Source organism: Pogona vitticeps, chromosome 4 (genome assembly GCF_051106095.1).
Source record: "Pogona vitticeps strain Pit_001003342236 chromosome 4, PviZW2.1, whole genome shotgun sequence".
Lineage (NCBI taxonomy): Eukaryota > Metazoa > Chordata > Lepidosauria > Squamata > Agamidae > Pogona > Pogona vitticeps.
In genome coordinates, this window is record NC_135786.1 from 25,232,846 (window position 1) to 25,246,781 (window position 13,936).

At 41.8% G+C, this 13,936-nt stretch overlaps 1 protein-coding gene across 2 annotated transcripts in view; it reads right to left on the minus strand.

Moving 5' to 3' along the window:
• The window catches only part of RIMS4 (regulating synaptic membrane exocytosis 4), an 86,933-nt gene that overhangs the window by 14,578 nt on the left and 58,419 nt on the right, over positions 1–13,936 (minus strand). The window contains exon 2 of one of the 2 annotated variants that reach the window (XM_072996930.2): positions 7,956–8,094. In XM_072996930.2, coding sequence (XP_072853031.1) covers positions 7,956–8,094 — 139 coding nt within the window. Of the gene's footprint in view, positions 1–7,955; positions 8,098–13,936 lie in introns of both variants that reach the window. The other variant, XM_072996931.2, reaches the window with a different exon arrangement.

A 13,936-nucleotide genomic window follows, 5' to 3' on the forward strand; every position in this document is an offset into this window, starting at 1 on the left:
CAAAACAGACATTGCAGTAAGCCCCTCATCAGGAATGGAGCTTGCTTAAAACATAACTCTCATTTGTTTAACATAAAGCATGAGGGTTGCAAATTAGCTTGCTTTTGCTTGGAGAATGGTCATTGGGAGATAAGCAAGAACTTCTCTTGATGGTTAAGTATGCAAACAAAGCCATCCTGGAGTTTTCTTCTTTGGTGGGAAAATGCTTTATAATCTTCTAATTGCAAAGTTATAATCTCTAGTTTGGCCCCCAGATTCAATTTGGCCCATGCATCTTCAGTTAAGAGGATTCTGGGCACTGTCTCAGGATATCTGCAGCCTCTTATGTGTGTATAATTTCAAGCTGAATCAAAATGCCCCTGTCACGGGGGAGAAAACTGAACTGGTGTGGTAGAGGAATAATTGGGAGAAGAGCAGAGGCAGGATGGATGCTAAGAACTGGAGATTGGAAGTAACTAATTACTAGTTAACAACAACAACAATTGTGTATTTTCAAGTTGATTCTAACTTATGGCAATCCTTTTCAAGGAGAATACGCAGAAGTGGTCTACCATTCCCTTCTTATGGGAGCATTTTGGAACTGTGCAGTTTGCCCAGGGTCACACAGGCTGGCTCTATTCACAGGAGACACAGTTGTGAATCAAACTTCCAACCTTTCACTCTGCAGCCTGATACCTAAACCACTGAGCTATCCAGCCAGCTGCATGCTACTTACTAGGTAGATATTCAACAAGAGGAGTATGACTTGCATATAAGGAGACAAATCTTTTTCCAAAATCTTTTCCAGACTATAATCTATTCCATGCCAGCCTTTCCTTTGGCAGCTTTTCCATTAATTTTAATGAGTGCTACCTAAACCACAGAACTTTCCAGCCAGCCAGCTATCTACAATTAAATCCTTTTCCAAATAACAATGGTATAATTAAGTTACACTTCAAGTGTGATGGAATGAGGATAACTTCAGCCTTTTGTGGTGTAACTTTAATTTTATAGTTAAGCAATGTGGCTTCAGTAAACATGCTGGAATGTGTGTTCTTGTTTTGTGCTCCTGTGTGATGAGAATGTGGACAGAAGGAAAATATTTGTTGCTACAAGCCAAGGCAAGTAGCTTGTGGCTCTGTTATGTGTTTTCTCAAAGTAGCTACTTTTGAGAAACGAGAAGGAAAAGAGGTTAAATTCAATGTTAGTCTGCTGTCTTTTGCAGCAAAAACAATAGCATTTGAGAGTGTCTTAAAGATTAATATGTTTCATTTGGCATATATTTTTCTAGTCTTCAGCCCATGTTGAGATGCATCCAAAGAAGTGGGCTATCATCTCTGAAAGCTTATGCCAAATAAAGAATATTAGTCTTTAAGGAAACAGAAGACTCATAATTTTAAAAACTACAACTGGAACAGAAATTGTGGTAGAACAGTAACAAGTTGCTTACATTTTTAAAGGCAGCTTTCAAAGTCTTGTTGAGTTCTAGACTTCGTCATTTTCAATATCAGCTGCATATCCATAAATCTAAGATAAGCACCAGCCCTTGGGCAAAGGGAAGGTAGATGATGCCTGAATCCAATCTACAGCTGTGTGCAACTGAGTCAGAATGAAAGATTTGCCATGAATCATTTCCCCCACCTTTTGTTCTGCAAGGGGAGTATATTTGCAGAAGAGCACTGACTGTAAATAAAGCACTAATGATGAGAGAGGGCTATGAGGCTTCTAAGGAATGAATTGCATCCACCTGCTTGTACATTAAACACCTTCACTGTCACACTGAAGTTGCTCAGAAATGTCATTTCCTCGTATTTGTTGACACCGAGTTGCCTGAATGATCACCTAACAAAATAAATGAAGCAAATAATCTATCACAATTGGATTAATGGGATTTTTCTTCATCACTTCTACTTCTTAAAGTGGATTAGTCCTTGCTGTTTCTGACATTATCTAATATGGAGAGCTAAATGTACTTCCAGCATCCCTTCTTCCCGGGCAGCAGAACAATTTTCTATAACATTATCCTTGCTACTTTTGGGCATTTAATTACTTCCCCCCACCCACGTACCTCTTCCAAACAAAGGCATTCCATAGTTCAGAGAGTTGATGGCATTTCAGAACATGCTTGCTCTGGGGTGGCCATGTGTCCTCTTTGGCAGATCAATTCTCCTCTTGAACAGTTTGCAAGAAGAGGATTCTCCTTTTGAAGATGTCCTTTGCTTCAAAGCCTTTTCTGTTCAAGCCATATTTAAAGTTAAAGAGTCATAAAGATGGCATACAAGCCACTGGTTCATGGTTTCTCCCACTCTGGTGAAATGCATTTTGCTGTTATGTCCCACCAGGGTACCTCAAACTTAGTGACTAACAGGATTTTTTGAGGTATGTGAGGGGTTCAAGAAGAAGTTTACTGCCCCCTACAAGTGAATTTCCAAAGTGAGGATTTCATAGAATCATACAATTAAGGCAGGGGTGGCCAATTTCTATAAGGGGAGCACATGAAAAATCTGAACTGTGTTCGGGGGCCGAACCAACTTTACTTAAAAATAAAATGAAACAGTGTTGTTATGATTGTTTTTATTTTAAACTTTTTAATCTTCACAAATACTAAAGAGTTTTTTTTTTGCAGTACAGTATCTTAAAGATAAGCAACGGATCAACTTTAGACAAAAAGCTATAAATAGTTTTGATGTTCAAAACTGTCCACGGGCCGGACAGGAGCGGGTCGTGGGGCGTATTTGGTCCTTGGGCCGCACTTTGCCCAGGTCTGAATTAAGGTATTGGAAAGGCCTATACAGTGGAGTCTCGACTTATGGTCGGCTCCACTTACGAACTTTTTGAGATCCGTACTTCTCCGGCCGCAAAGCTTTACTTTGAATTGCGGCCGGAGAATTGACCTACGGACCAGAAGAGGGAGGTGGGAAAAGCACCAAATTCAAATTTGGTGCTTTTCCCGCCTCCCCCTTCCAGTCTGTAGGCCACGGATCTGCCTCCGGATGCCTTCGAGGGCTTCTATGCCGCCATGGGAGGCATCTTGGAGCTCCGAAGCACTATCGGCGGTAGGGGGGAACCTCTGAAGGCATCTGGAGGTCCCCCCCCCCGCCACCACTGCTAGGAGCTGAGCCATGCCGGGAAATTCCAGTCATGCTCGGACTCCCAGGAGCCCAAGCATGGTCGAGATCGCCCGGCTCAGTTCCCAGCAGCGGGAGGAACCTCCGGATGCCTTCCAAGGCTTCTCCACTGTCCTGGAAGGCATCCAGAGGTCCACCACCACCACCGCTGCTGCTGCTGGGAGCCTTCCTGCCTTTCTTCCCTGCTGCCCGGCTTCTCCGCTGCTGAAACCATCATCGGGGCAGCCCTTTGGGAGAAGCTGGGTGGCGGGGAAGAGAAGCAGGAGCCGATCCGGCCTTTCTCCCCCACCGCGCGGCTTCTCCTGAAGTGCTGTGCCCGATGGTGCATTCAGCAGCGGTGAAGCCAGGCGGCGGGGGAGGCCAGGCTCGGCGGCCGTAGCCCTGGCCCGGTGGCAGAGGCCAGGCCTGGCGTCTGCGGCCAGAGCCGTAGCCCGGCAGCGGGAGTTAGAGTCCGGGAGGCCTCCTGGCAGCAGCGGTAAGGTTCTGCTTTTTGCTTTTTTAAAACTTTTTTTTGGTCTTTTGCAGGGTGGGATTGGGTTATGTTTGTGTTTGTTTTGTTTTTTTGCAGCCCCAGGGGCTTGCAGTGTTTTATTTTATTTTTTGGGGGGGTATTTTTTTTCTTGGGCCAGAACGGATTAGTGGGTTTTCAATGCATTCCTGTGGGGAATGCATTTTCGACCTACGGACTATTCGACCTGTGGCCACCGTTCCAATACGGATTAAGTCCGTAGGTCGAGACTCCACTGTATTCATCTGCTTCCCTTTAACTTCCTCCCCATTCTCTGATGAGCTGTCACCTTAACACTCCACATGGGCCATTTGTCAGCTCGCTTTCGCAGTTTTAACTGTTTTGTCTAAAAATTGCACATTTGCTTGCTGCTGTGCACAATGCAGTTTTGTGACTCTGTACACTGCAACCTTGTGTTTGGGTGACTGGCATTAAAAATCAGCTATAAGAGGAATTATGATTAGCTTTTAAAGACAGACACGTAGGAAACCAACCTGCTGGTGACTCTGCAGCCTTCCATGCTGTGTTTCTAAGTGCAGAGAATCCCGCACACATAATGCCATGATAAACCAGCCTCTAGGGAAGCAGCAAGAGAACATTTTGTTTTAAGAGCTGGAATCAAACTGAAAGACGAAGGCACAGCAAATTGACAATGTGTCCTTGCTGAACACTCTTCTGACTTTCTGGCATCATAAAAGAATGCCCCTCTCTTGTTCCTGCTTCACTTGCTACCTACTGCATTATTTTAAAGAAAGTCACCTTTGCATTTTGCGACCTAATCATTTCAGTGGTAGTCAGCGAAAAAAATGTAAGGCCCTCAGGTGCCTTTTCTTATGGAGTGTAGCAGCTCTCAATATTTTCTCATTCTAATTCAGCTCTTCCAGAAAAATCAATTGCTAGGTTGTCATTAACCTGCCACACTACCATACTATCCTTTATAATACTCTAGGACATTGCCGGAGGTGATGCTAAGTTCTTTAACCTCTGCTGGTTTGATTAAATATCTAAAATCAAATTTTTGGAAAACTCAAAATATTTCTGCTTCTGATATTGCCAAACCATTTTAAAAAATATAATCTGGTGAATATATTGATATACCTGTTCATATATGTATATATGAACAGGTATATCAATGCAAAACTCAAATACTTCCTGGAAACTGCAGGGCTATAGAACTGGGCAGGTATTAGATCAGCAATATGTGGAATGACTATCTTAGGGAATCTTAGTTCTAACACATAAAATATTCCTGATTATGGGACATTCAGATGGTATATCAACACATGCAATATTGTTTTCTGAGGCTGCTGCTAGGTAGACAGAGGGCCAGTCAACCCATTAGGCCTAGCATAGTAATTGCTCTAAGTAACAGATCATGGGGACAGCACATTTGACACTACTGCTCTGACTCCACCATGTCTCAGTCTAGAGGGCCTGTACTGTTTTAGAAAGGTGCTGCTTATAGAGCACCTCTTCAGAACTGCACATTTCACCAATGCCTCACTACTCCCTACCTTTGGATAAAGTGTAGAGAAAGAGACTATTATAGGGTGGCAGTGGCAGCAGTGCACCTGTAGGAAATGGAGGAAGCAGAGGGAATGATTGGATAAAAAGATGGGAAGAAGAGGAGGAGGACGACGATGACCGTACAGCAGCTCATCCACTGGCTAACTACCTGGCTATCAACAGAAGAGAAAACAAAGGAAGTTGTCATATGTCTCTTCTTCAAAATGGGTATTTCTTGAATATTGGGCTCTGGAAGAGCTATTCTAGAAACAACCGGCTCTAATAGCCAACATCTAGAGTCCGGCATGAAATCTCCTCTTCCTCTTGCCCTTCCTCCTTCTGCTGTCACCGATGTCTTCTCTTCCTCCTTTCTTCTGAGGCCTGGCTGCTGTGATTATCATTCATGTCTGATCTGGCCCAAGTGAAACCATGCCTTGGTTACATCTTGTTCAGACTACTGACATGTGCGGCTGCTTCATAATCAGGCAGAAAGTTCAGTGGGTCCAGGATGATGCCGCTGGACTCCTGGCCAGAAATGGCTACAGGGAAAGTATAAATCTCTTGTTGGGTCAAGGCTCTCCAAGGACTACATCTCCCCATATCAGTCTCCCTTGGTTTAAGATCTTTGTGGGGAGACTATCTTCTCAGTCCCACCACCCCAACAGTCATGTTTGGTGCAGGCATAAGAGAAGAACTTTTTGGTGGCCATTCCTAGGAAGTGAAAGATTCCTCCACAAGACATCGCAACAGCTCCTTCCCACTGGCAAAAGCTTTCTTTAAAGGGAATAAATTGCTGCAAAGGAATGTGTTTTTAAGGAAGGAATGGTCTTTTTGTTGTTTTAAATGTGTATTTTTAATTATTTTAAAGTTGGTTTTATTTAATATTTTTAACAATTAATATACCGAATTGTTCGCAATATTGTGATTATTGTATTTTAAATTGTTTTAATATAAATATTTTTAAATCTTTGTTAGCAGCCTTGGGTTGCTCTCCTGGGAGAATGGTAAGGTATAAACAAAACAAGACAATGCTCAAGATGATCAGGAGCTATTCTTTCCCATGACCAGATCTTAGAATGCTAGCAATTCCAACAAAGCAAAACATACCAGCAAAACATATCAGCAATATTAATTAAAATTTCACTCTTGTTAGTTCAGTTAATGTTAGTGCTAACTCATGATTATGGGTAGGAATGTGAATTAATGGTGGGGGTGCAGATCAGTAGTGAACAGTCTGTTAATTGCCTTGTGGATAACAATTCTGAATAACTATGATGGTGCTAGAAGATCCTCTACTGCAACAAGCCAAACACAATTTTGGGAGCAACGGAGGAAATTTTACACATCCATGTCCTACACATTTTTAAATCTGCCCATTTCTACTTGAATCTATATTGCCAAGATGGATAGTAAAGATGTTTCTGAAATCTGACAGGGAAGGTTATGTAATTGTGTCTGGAGAACTTGAATTTTCAGCCTAGGAGAGCCCTCCCTCCCTCCCAATACCACATCATCATTGAAATTATACAGAGTAGAAACAGTGCCTTCAGACTGCTTTATGTGGCCATTGGTCTTTCTATGACATGAGCATCCATTACACAAATCTCCTTCACATCCTCACCTCAGAATGATTTGTGTGTTTCGTAGCTGATTCAATTCATATTAAGAAAAGGAGCATAGGCTGCCTGGCATACCTGACTGAAAAGGTCAAAATAATACAGCTACACCACCTCCATCCTTTTGTTTAAAAATACTGCACACATAGCGTTGCTCACAACACCTTCATTAGCTACTGATCTCTTTCCAGATACAATTAAAAAGTGCTGCTTTTGACCTATAAAGGCCCCAAAATCTTGTGCTTTCACTACAGTGAAAATTAAATTTATCTAGGACTAGCCACAAAAAGGCCCTATGTGTGGAATCCACCTTTTTATATAGAATACCTGATAGTGTGTGTTTTTAAGTCACAATAGCTCATGGTTCAATTCACATGAGTATGGTTAACTTGGGAACTACTGTTCAGGATCACCACAGCATACTCATTTCACTTCTTATGTCTTTTAATAACTACATCCTTGGCTAAGAGTACCTAAAACCTCAGTCAGGCCTAAGCATCATTAAAAGAAAGCTACACAAAGGTGCCAGTTCCCAAGACGTTTTCCTTTCCCATTTCACACATAGAAGCCAACTGGATAGCATTCTCCACCATACTAAAAGTAATTTAGGAGACCCGGAACAGAATGGGTGGCATACACAGATCTGTCCCTTTAACAAAGGGAAAACCCAGAGCCTTTAGCAGCAACAGCCAGGTGATTTCCACCACTATCTCCCAGAGTCTATCAATATATCCTCATTTTAGTTAATAACAGGTTTCACTCTGCCAAGTTATTACCGCCACTATAAAGTGGAGATAATGTATACTGTATTATACAGTGCCCCTTATATGCAGGCAAAGGGTTGAGAAAGATGCTACAATTACTGATTCTGGAAACAAGCACATATGCCTCCCTGCCTTGCACCAAATGGCACGATGGGCTCTCTGGCCATCTCCCTATTCCTGAAAACTTGTACTGTTTCAATGTTCTGGAAGTCCAACAAAGAGGGGGGGGGACTTTGCACTGAGCCAGTGAGTTCTGAGACTAGCTGAGAATGAGTGGAAACAGGTGCCCAGGCTTTTGAGCCACCTCAGAGGCATGACAATTCTTTGAGACAGCAAGTACCCTGAGATCAAGCAAACCTATTGCTGATGACTGCTATAGATGGCTGCTAATTGCTAGGGAGAAGGGAGGAAATTGCTTGTCTGAAATGATATGGCTGCAACCCTTCCAACTTACTTTCCTTCAGATCCATAGCTGTTCATGCTGTCCTCAATGGATTCATGGCTGGCTTGTCGGATAGTTCTGCTTGGCATTTCAACAGCTAAGCCCGTTTCTGTGCTCCGTTGGATAGCGCCTTTGAGCTTCCGGCCATCTCCTTCTAAAGCAAAGAGAGAAATGCATGTGGATGCAAGGGATTGGGGGGGGGGTGAAGAATAGGAAGGAGGGAGGAAGAGAGAGAGAGATTCTGTTGAGGATCACTATGTCCATGTGTGGTCTTTTCCCTACTCCCAGCCACAAAAGGAAACTTGTGTTCCAAAAGCAGGTAATTGGGCGAGGGGCGGGGCTTATGCAGAATGATAGGCTGCCTCTGAATGCTGAGTAGAAACTTCCAACTGCATGGTTCCAGGGGGTGAAATTTTAAACCACACCCCCACTGCATAACTTTAACCAGCTTTAAACCCACTTTAAGAGGATGCCTGGCAAACTTTTTCCATGAATTGTTGGGGCATTCACTTGTAATTTTTCTACCCTGTTCAGAAGTTACTGCTGCATGCCTGAAGGGGTTTTTTTTAAAAAATTCATGAAAATTGTTTGCTTTTTTAGTGATCTAATAAAGGTAGCAAATTCTTCTACATTTGTGTTGTACATTTAGAGACTGAGAAAAATACATGCACCAAAATCTTCTTGCAAGTCATTTTGCAACAGATAATGTCTGTGGTAATTTCTTAACTTGAAGCAATTCACCTCCAAAAGTTATGATTTGCATTACACTGGTATGCAAGAGGATTTCGGCCACAACAGTGAAACATTACTGCATAATGCACAAATAATGGTACGTGGAAACTAGAACAATGTTGGAATCAGAAAATGATGGCCAATCAACACATTCTAGCATTGTAGGTCAATCAATTAGTTTATTGTGGTTATATGACTTCAACGGATTTACACACAATACAAAGAACACACATGGTTATATGACATCAACGGATTTACACACAATACAAAGAACACAGAAAATAATTTAAAAAGCAATGAAAGGTTATCAAGCATCTTCTAATAAGTAGGCCCTTTTTCGTATTACAGCAAGAAAAAGGTTAGTAACATGAACAGAAACATAAGGAGTCTGGTCCGACAAACAATACATAAACAACCACTTATCAGGATGGCCTTGAAATGTTTGCAAGAGGGTACAAATTAAATAATTCTTTGTTTGTTCCTAGAACCTACAGAACAATACAGAAGGACCCGAGACAAAAATTCAAGAGCTCTAGCTGTGGACAGGGAACTCTCAAAATCTACTCTGGAGCAATGCTGAGGGTAGAACATTAAATCTAGTAAGCACAGATGCTATGTGAGCCTGGGGTGTTCTGCAGATGACCCATATGTTGGCAACATACCATTTGCAATAGGGGAGCAGATTCTTGTCTCTGATTAAGGGGAGAGGTATTCACCTAATCCTTGATGCCATTTTGCTTAGGATAACACACTTAAAGTCTTTCACCATGTGCATGAAAGAAATGGAATCAGTGCATCTCATATTTATTCTCCTATTATTTGCCGCCTTCAGCTTTCCCAACATTATTTTCTTTTCCAGTGTTTCTTGTCTTCTCATGTGATTCTTGAGCTACTTATGTTTTTATCCAATATAGCATTTGTCTTGCCTGCTGCACCTGGTCATGTCATTATATCAAATTTTACATTTTTAAAAACTAAACATTACTTCATCATTGCTCTAAATTGTTGGGATATGCCCTGAATAGCACAAAAGCACTGGGAAAATGGGAAATACATATTCAAAAAGGTGATAAAGAAATGGAGCCACTTTGTATTCCAATAACCAAATTTACAAATAAAGGACCCCATAGTCATGTCTGCTCATAACACATTCCAGGACAATAAATAATTCTAATGCCACATAGATATTTCTTTCCCTGAAAAACCAACTTTTAAAAGCTTATCCTCTGAAATTAACAGCTTCTATTTTCATTGTCCGCTCCTCCAGCCCATGTTTCTTAGAATAAATTATGTTATATAATGAATATATAATGATAACCATTAACACTAATTGCTTTGGCTGACGTCAGGAAGCTAGGAAGCTTCAGCTGATATGTAATAGTTATAGCAAGATGCTGACAAAGGGTTGCAAAATTGTTTTAATGAACTTGGATGACGAACTTTCTTCAAAAGTACCCTGTTGCTGTTAGAACACAGTATTCTTCCCTCTCATGCACACACAGTGTCTTTGGCGAGGGGCAAATGCCTGCTGGAGGCATGTTTCTTGCCTCCAGCAACAATTGGAAGACAACTGCATTACCAGACTACATTTCAGAACTGCAAATAGGACAGGGCAACTGGGACTTCGACCTAAGGCAATAACATGTGGTGGGTGCAAAAATGTGCTGTCAGAAGGGTGTAAACCTGCCTGTTAGTATTTACTGTTGAGACGACATGAATCTGCCAGTCCTGGGTGCATACACTATCTTCAGCTGCTTCTCCCAGCAGGAAACCACACACATACACACTACTCTCAAAACAAGTGAGTTCGGACCAGAACTAATATGGGTCTCATATTCTCAGACCAGTTAGCTCCACATCATTCCTTCACCCTTCATCTACATATGCTCACCTCATATGACCAATCGGCAGTGAAGTTGCACATGCCGATTTTTAAAATTATGGCTCTGGGTATTGTGTGTTGGTCTCGACACGTGTAAATAAGAATGAATGCCCCGGCTGCCAACTTTACAGTGCATCATTTCACCTGAAGACAGAATTTTTTCTTAAAACAGGACTTTGTCAAGTTTTTCCTCTATTTCCCTCCACTTGTGTGCAAATGGCTACACAAGAGGAAAAGCTGCTTTCCTCACATATTCCTCTGTGGTTTGTCTGCACACACCCTCTTCGCCTTAGAGAGTGGAAAAGTACCTGAGAGAAGCAATTGTGGGAGAGAAGAATGATCAAGAAGTGTTCTGAGCTGTGGGGTGTGAGGATTCAACTTCAGGCGCCTTCTTTGGTTCAAATAAATCAGGAGATTTTTGTAATTTAGAAACAGGTGTGATGTTTATTGGTGTGTTCAACAAATAACCGGTGTCAACAAAACTGATCCAATGCTTTTCTCCTTCTGACAACGGGTCATTCAGGGGCTTCCATGCTTCATCTAGGAAGGGGTTCCCTTCAACCGAGTTCCAAGGACCCGCCAGTCTACCAATAAGTTTGGGTTCACCTTCTCTCCTGCTTCACTTTCCAACAGGGGCACGGTGTCATTGTTCCAGCCACCCACCCACATGGAGCATCCAATGGGTGTGTGGGTCATCCAGGGTTCCCCCTGTATCCCTTCCTCCTCATTTCGCTCACCCTCCATTCCAGCCTCTCTCTCTTTTTTCTCTCTCTACTCTCTCTTTCTCCTCTTTTAGTTTTATCCGCCACTCTCTGGCCACTTCTGCTTCTCCCCAGTAAGAGGGTCTCAGAGGGATCTCCTCCTTTTCCTATAGTCTGCCTCTTCCTTAGGGACCCTCAATTGTTCCCATGCTCCGTTCCATGGGTCCTCCATCCCACTCCCAACCTGGAGGTAACTGTTTCTCCCTCCTTTTTATATCTGCTGCTCCCGCCTCTTATCTCCGCCCTTTTCTTCCACTCTACTCCCACCGTTTTTCCTTGAGTTCTTTCAACCGTTAACTTTTGTAATTCTCCCTCTATTTCCCTTGTATCTGTCCCTCACTGTTCTGTTCTCTTGGGAGGTGAGACGGGCAAGGTCTGTATCTCTTTCTCGGCTGTCAGGGGGAGGGACGGCACTCCAGCGAGGGGGCTACCACTCTCGCCCGTCTCACATGGGGTCACCTGTGATATCAGACCAATCCTGTGATGTCAAAGGAGGTAGGCCCTAGTGTAACAACTGCAAGATTATGTGTGTATATATACGTGTATGTGTGTGCGCGAGAGAGAGACAGATGGTGTATATTTCCTGCACACAAACACCTTCCTGCTAAGTTAGGAACAGCACCTGCAGGAACTTTCTCTTCCTGCAGTACGGCTTGCCATGAGATTTGTCTCATGGCCAGGAACCCTGGAGAGACATCACAATTCTCTGAGAATCAGCCAGTGCCCTGAAACCTGGCAACTTTACTCTTCTGGCTCTGGAGTCCTGTTCTTTGTTTTCCATGCTAATTATAGTTCAGAAAGTCAAGAACAGACAGAGAGAAGAATAATGAGGAAGCAATGTCTTTTTTCATAGACCTCTTGTGGCAGTTAAATGAGCAGGCTCTGGAAGGCATATCTCCACTGTCCACCACTCAGCAGGACAGCAACCAATCAGAAGAGAGCAGGAGAAGTGGAAGGCTGCTGATGTTGGATGGAGATGCCAGGTAGGGCTCCACTGTCAAAGGGCCTAGATGGGATTAGGCTAGTAAAGCCAAGTCTTCTCATTCACCATGGTGAGGAAAGAATGAAAACGGGGCTATGAGATGCTGGCAAATTGAAATTAAAAGGTATTTGCCCATTCTAGAAAATAACAGGTTTTGAGTGAGCAGTTATACAGGTGGAAAGCCTTGCAACTATTGTGTATAAAGTTATGTGCGTAAATAAATAAATAAATAAATAAATAAATAAATAAATAAATAAATAAATAAATAAATAAATAAATAAATAAATAAATTTGATTTATATCCCGCCCATCTGGTATATTTATACCACTCTGTGGTATAAATAAATATTTATGCACCCACCACATACATACATACATACATACATACATACATACATACATACATACATACATACATACATACATACATACATACATACATACACACACAAACAAACAAACAAACAAACAAACAAACTTTTAACTCTGAGTAATTTGGTGGTGGCGCTGCGGGTTAAACTGCTGAAGCCTCTGTGCTGCAAGGTCAGAAGACCTGCAATCGTAAGATCGAATCCATGTGACGGAGTGAGCCCCCGCCGCTTGTCCCAGCTCCTGCCAACCTAGTGGTTCAAAAGCATGCAAAAATGCAAGTAGATAAATAGGTACCACCTCGGTGGGAAGGTAAACAGCGTTCCATGTCTAGTCATGCTGGCCAGGTGACCACGGAGGATTGTCTGCGGACAAATGCTAGCTCTATGGTTTGGAAACTGAGATGAGCACCGCCACCTAGAGTTGGACATGACTGGACAAAATTGTCAAGGGAACCTTTAATTTAATATAAAACTACTACTTCATGTTTTAGCATACACTTCATCAGCCTCAATATTAAAAGGAAGTTCAGTTCAGTAAACTCTTAAGTTTTAAAGGTTAGCAAAATCAGTCTCAACATTATACTACAATCCATATAAACAACACAATAACATACAGTGTGTAATTTTAATCAGCCCTGATCTTAGCTACATTGTCTCATTTCTGTTGTTAGTGAGGGAGCATCATACTCCTCTCTCTTCTGATGATAAGAAATTATCTTGATAGTATTATTAGGAACACTGATTTTCTTGTAAACTCTGTGTAATTTGCACAAACTGTTTCTGCACAAAACAACTATTGTTTCCCTATGAGAAATAAAGATATCTCACACACACACGAAAAAATTGGCTGATCGTTTTGAAAAATTCATTATTTATTTTATTTAAAATATTTTAATCCTGTCTTTCTCCTAAAAAAGGACCCAATGTGGCTTACATAATTAAAAAGACAATACTAAAAGCTAAAAAAGTATAGTATTGAAATATTTTAAAAAGAATTAAATAAACATTAAAACTATTAGGTAAAAGCATTGCTTAAACAGATTTAGAGGCAACAAAAATACAAAACATCTCATTTTAAAACAGCCATTTTTAGGCAGTCACGAAAGAAAAGCCTACCTGAAGAGAAATATCTTTGCTTTGTTTGCGGGAGGACAGCAAAGATGAGGCCAGCACACACACACACACAAACATGCATGCACACACACACATCCTGCTTCTAATAGTTAAAAGTCCACCCAATAAACCAGTAGCCATTGTCATCTTGT